Source organism: Sinocyclocheilus rhinocerous, unplaced genomic scaffold, assembly GCF_001515625.1.
Source record: "Sinocyclocheilus rhinocerous isolate Xijiao unplaced genomic scaffold, SAMN03320098_v1.1 scaffold391, whole genome shotgun sequence".
Taxonomy (NCBI): Eukaryota; Metazoa; Chordata; class Actinopteri; order Cypriniformes; family Cyprinidae; genus Sinocyclocheilus; species Sinocyclocheilus rhinocerous.
In genome coordinates this window covers 138,998-144,667 of record NW_015656602.1, presented here as the reverse complement: position 1 = coordinate 144,667, position 5,670 = coordinate 138,998, and the positions used below count along the sequence as shown (strand labels likewise).

The following is a 5,670-nucleotide window of genomic DNA, read 5'->3' as shown; positions in this document are numbered from 1 at the left end:
TCTTCTTTGGTTACAAATATGTCGTACGAACTAATTCACAGCTCCTAAAATACAAAATGTATCAGAATTGGAAATCAGAATTTAAGTACTTAGGGAAAGTATAGCAAGTATACTTAATTAAATCCGAAAGGAAAATACTTGATAACTGCTGCTCACCTGTACAACATACTTTAATACTTTACAATCTATACACATGAAGCTTCCTGCTAAATCTACTGAACTCTTTCGCCCGCGCCTGCCAGCAGCCCATACCCACAGAAAGCTACCGCACCCGTCATGGAGCCAAGTCTGCTTCTCCCAAAATGATTGTCTAATACTGGGAAAGCCAAGCAGCGCGTATAACGAAGCATGGCTCTCTGCAAGTGGCAAACCAAAACCTCCTTTGCAGATTGTCATTTTTTTGTTGTTCTTCACGCTGTGGACACGTTGGGTTGCGGGGGCAAGGCCACGAGTTTGCTTCCTTCCTGTAGGATGGCGTTGACCGCCGTCTGTTGGGGTGAAGTGCTGCCGAGGTTGTTGAGCTGGGTCAGCTGCTCAGTGTTGGCCAGAGATTTTAATACTGCGTTCTCCCTCTCCAGAAGCGAGTTCCTCTCATAGAGCTCCTTGATCTGCTCCTTCAAGACCTCCACTTCCTCGCGCACGGCGTACATTAAATGGCTTTTCACAAGATCCTGAGGAGAGCACAACGGTGGTCAGTCAAACGTTTCATTATTTTTTTACGTCATGCCAGCTTCTGTGGCTATTTTTATTGCGAGGAAATTTTATAGTGAATTATATCAGACGCATTTTTGCTTAAAACTCTAAAATTATATTTGGCTTAGCTTACCAGCACGATCTAATAGGGCTGGGTAAAAAATATAGATTTCTCGATATTAATAGATTCTCTTTTTTACGGAACGATATTGATTCTTAAATCCCAAGAATCGATTAGTCTCGCCTGTTTTCAGTTAATGGACGGAACACTGAAGGGCACTTCCCATCCAATAAATCTCAATAAGTATTGTGCTTTGGTGCTTTTAATATGAAACAATGTATCAGATTTCAAATTCTGTCCATTGTATTGCAATATTCAAACAATAAATGCAGTTTTGGCGCTGTTTAATGTGGAGTGACAGATCGCTGTAGCGCCTCAGTGAACTGATCGTCTCCTCCACATTAATACCAGCTTCAGCACAAAATAAACATGACTAAACATCCGAAGGTAAGTTAAAAGAATGAGTACAACTTTACAATCCGTATCTGTCTCATGTAATCGCTCAATCTGTGTTTCAGCCGCGCAAAGACGTCAATATAACGGCTTGTAAACAATGTCACGTAACGTCACATTTACCTCAGAAAAACAGATTCAGTGACCAAGAACTCATTAGTCAGATAGAAAAATAAACTGTAGAGAGGGGCATGTTGCTTAATATATGCACCAAATAACATATTCATTATACATTTTACTGTTCTTCAATGTTTCATTTATGTTTGAATAAATCCATCGACAGCCACCATTATGTTTATATTAAAAAAACGAACTGAAGTAGAAATATTATGTAATTGTAACTTTATTTTAAAAACTTCATTAAGTGTAATTTTAACAAATCAGTAAATTATAACCTTCAATATTATAGTAATGTAGTACCAACTGACTCTCGTGTATATTTTACAGCATTAGTTGAGAGATTTGTTTTCCTTGAGAAAATTTGGCATGTACTGTACCTGATATATAGCATATCCAAAATAATCAATATTGGATCGAATCGAAAGCTTGTGAATGAGAATCGAATCATGAAATTTGTGTCAAAACCCAGCCCTACTATCTAATAAAACATGTTTCAGGGATAAGGCATTTTGACAAAAACAATATGTTGGTGGATCTTCTCCTAATAATAAAAACTAGAATTAGCAAATCAATCTGGTCCCATCAACCTGAAAAATATTTCTATAAAACTTTATCTCCCAACATTGGGATTGATTACATTGAGTTTGTTATTAGAAATGCACTCTTTATATTTATTCTGGCTTTATATGGATTTTAAAAATTTAATTTAATGACTCCAAAAATGTCATGTGGTATAACAATCAAGCAAATAAATAAATAAATGGATAGTAAAACGTTTTGCACATCTTAATCATTATTATTAGGTTTTCAAAAAGTAAATAATCAATATTGGATCGAATCGAAAGCTTGTGAATGAGAATCGAATCATGAAATTTGTGTCAAAACCCAGCCCTACTATCTAATAAAACATGTTTCAGGGATAAGGCATTTTGACAAAAACAATATGTTGGTGGATCTTCTCCTAATAATAAAAACTAGAATTAGCAAATCAATCTGGTCCCATCAACCTGAAAAATATTTCTATAAAACTTTATCTCCCAACATTGGGATTGATTACATTGAGTTTGTTATTAGAAATGCACTCTTTATATTTATTCTGGCTTTATATGGATTTTAAAAATTTAATTTAATGACTCCAAAAATGTCATGTGGTATAACAATCAATCAAATAAATAAATAAATGGATAGTAAAACGTTTTGCACATCTTAATCATTATTATTAGGTTTTCAAAAAGTATTGTTTACAAATATCATGAATTATTAATTTATAAATACCATTATATTGTGGTGGAGTCACACCATATTCAATTTTACAACCGAAAAATATCCTTCCCTTGTCATAAAATGACTGATTCTGCAGGCAAAAAGTTTTTTTTAATAGTAACAAACTACTTAACAAGCTTTTCTTTTCAAGAATGTTTTATTTAGACACTTGCATAGTTATTTATTTTAATGCCTTGTCAGCATCTAAGGCTATCATCATGGCAAAAACTGAGTCGGGATGATTCAATAGAGTTACATAAACACAAAATAAAAACCAAGCAAACACAAAAATGCAGCAGTTAAAATTATACAATAATAATTAACATATGATAAAAATTCTAAAATCTTTTCTGGTAAAATCGTACTAAAGTCCCTGAGTGAGCGTACTTCTAAAAAAAAATAAAAAATAAAAAAAAAAAGTTTTGTACTTGCATTAAAACCGGGACATTCCAATAAAATATGTTTAATGGAAAGGGGCGGTCTTGCAGAACATGCATTAAACAATTGCATAACCTTAATGGTTCTTTCCTTTATGTCCCAAGTAAAATATCTAAATTATTTTAAATTCAGAAATGTATTTTTTTTTTTAAAGAAACCATTAAAATACTCACCATAGCTTGCTCTATTTTGTTATCAATGGCCACAACACTGGCGCCAGAGGCACTGCAGAAAGAAAACAAAGAGTTTACACTGAGATCTCTTCTAAGGAATATGCAAGTCCTGTCAAGCACCTTACATAATCTCGGCTGAATCACACTTCCAACTATCAGTGTGCAACACTTCACAATGGTGAATTTAGATGACATTTCCTTGTTATGCTTATCAGCACATATCATGTAAAATCATACACGTGTTGAGAGCTCCGAGATAAGATAGAAATGAGGCATGCGCATACTCCACTTTCAAAACAACCCGTCAAGTAATCCATTACGCATTAGGAAATATATTCAGAACTTGTGCATAAATAATTAAGTTATGAAGGTATAATACTATTGCAAAGTACAAACGTTTAAAACAAAACTACCAACAGACAGAGCTAAATATCAAGTGCATTTATCCATTATAAACAAAAACAGAAGAAAAAAGTAGACGTCTTTAATAGGCTACTGTTAGTGGCCGTTCACACCGAACGCGTTCTTGCTCACCATCAATATAAACGCGCGTCAGGACGCATTTTGTGCCACGAACACTGCGTTTTTACGACAAGTTAAACAGTAAATCTTTTTTTAAACGCCTCGAGTTGAGTTTTACGACTCGTTGCGCAATAACGCGGCTTAGATTTCTAGCGTACGATCAAAACAACCGAGGCTTTAACGCAAACTAATCATAAATAATTATACTTCGCTTAATAAACACCTTGCATGCATTAGTGTTTTAGTATTAAACGTACAACCTGTAAAGTACACTACAAGTGTTTAGTTGTATTCGTGTTCATTCGCGCTACTGAGACGCTGCGTACGTGACATGCATGTCTTTACAAGCTCATTTCGCAATACAACCCAACATTCATTCACAAATCTAATATCACATAAACCCACATTTAACACAACTGTGTTTACAACACAGATTCATAACTGAGAAAAGCAGCGTCTTTTCAGAAAAGCCTCCCGAAGCACAAGCACATCAGGCGACAAAGCAACAACTCGAGAGTTAATAAAAAGCATCGCGTTGTAATCCTGCTGTAAATGTATAACGTTTACCTGCATCGTGCTCTGTATGATAATAACCTCCCAGAGTATGTAGGAGAGGATCCAGGGGAGTACGGCAGGCAATAACTCATCTTGCAGCGCATGTTTGTAAACGGTGCGTCTCACATACAGTAGTAAAGGCGCTCTTCAGGATTTATGGAATCTGTGCTCTCGCAGGGGGCGTGGCCGCGAGTGACGTCGACCGGGAGGCGGAGCCACACAGCAGCGAGTTTTAGAGTTTTAGATGTAGTTTTAGAGCGGTGTCGCGCATGCGCAACACGATCATCAGCGCTGGCGTTTCTATCCTACTTGTGCTTCCTCGTTTTGAACTGGGAGAGTTGCACAGAAACCAGGCGAGCTTTCAATGCATTAAAAGTTAACATTTTACAGTAGGAAATTGTCATGAAGATTTAGAAAATATATTATTTGACTAGTTGGAGTGATTTCTGAAGGATCATGTGACACTGAAGACTGGAGTAATGATGCTCGCAATCCAGCTTTGCCATAACAGGCATAAATTATATCTTAAAATATCTTCAAATATATAGAAAACCTTTATTTTAAATTAGTAATACTCACAATATTACTGTTTTACTATATTTCTGAACAAACAAATGCAGCTTTGGTTAGCATGAGAGACTACGTAAAAAAAAAAGTTTAAAAAATCTTAATTATTCCAAACGTTTGACTGCTTGTGTAGGCTATTTATATTAAATACATATTGTTCACAAAGGAAAGGCCGATCTGATTTGACTAATTATATAAATGGTTAACATGCAGAAGGTCGATGACCGTAAAGAGTCACCAGCCTCCAATTTAATTTTGGGTACTCAGTGGTCACAAAAACAAACTAAAGGCTTTTTTTCTGGGATACATGTGCTTTCTAGATCTTATGCTGTGTCGCCTCATCCTCACCAGGGACCGGGAACCGGACCGCAGGCACGTCAAACAAACGTGTACATGCAAACCGACACATGCCGCCGCAGAGCACAGGTGTCTCCCAAACCGCATCAAGTGTCTTTCGATTTCACAATCTGAGCAACTAACGCAATCCTCCAGGCAGTAAACAAAATCTGAAAAGAAAAAGTGCTGTCAAACTGAACAGACGTATCCTAGACTACAAGAATCTTCCATTAAATGGATGGATATCAGATGCATTCATGTGTAAATCCTAACTTCATGAATGTATTAGTGCTCTTACACTGATTCAGATGTTGTCAGTATAAAGAGCCTCTTCAAGGGTTAGTTCACCCAAAAATGAAAATTAGCCCATTAATTACTCACCCTCAAGTCATCCTAGGTGTTACTGACTTCCTTCTTTCAGACGAATCCAGTCGGAGTTATATTAAAAATGGTCTTTGATCTTTCAAGCTGTTTAATGCCACTCAGCGG

General features: G+C 36.2%; 1 protein-coding gene across 1 annotated transcript in view; it reads right to left on the bottom strand.

Moving 5' to 3' along the window:
• Window positions 1-392: 392 nt before the first annotated feature.
• Window positions 393-5,670, bottom strand: part of LOC107720398 (TSC22 domain family protein 2-like) — a 35,571-nt gene continuing 30,293 nt past the window's right edge. The window contains exons 2-3 of the mRNA XM_016528095.1: window positions 3,202-3,253; window positions 393-671 (exon numbers count right to left, since the gene is read on the bottom strand). Of these exons, the coding sequence (XP_016383581.1) occupies window positions 411-671; window positions 3,202-3,253 (313 nt within the window). The 3' untranslated portion in view covers window positions 393-410. The remainder of the gene's footprint in view (window positions 672-3,201; window positions 3,254-5,670) is intronic.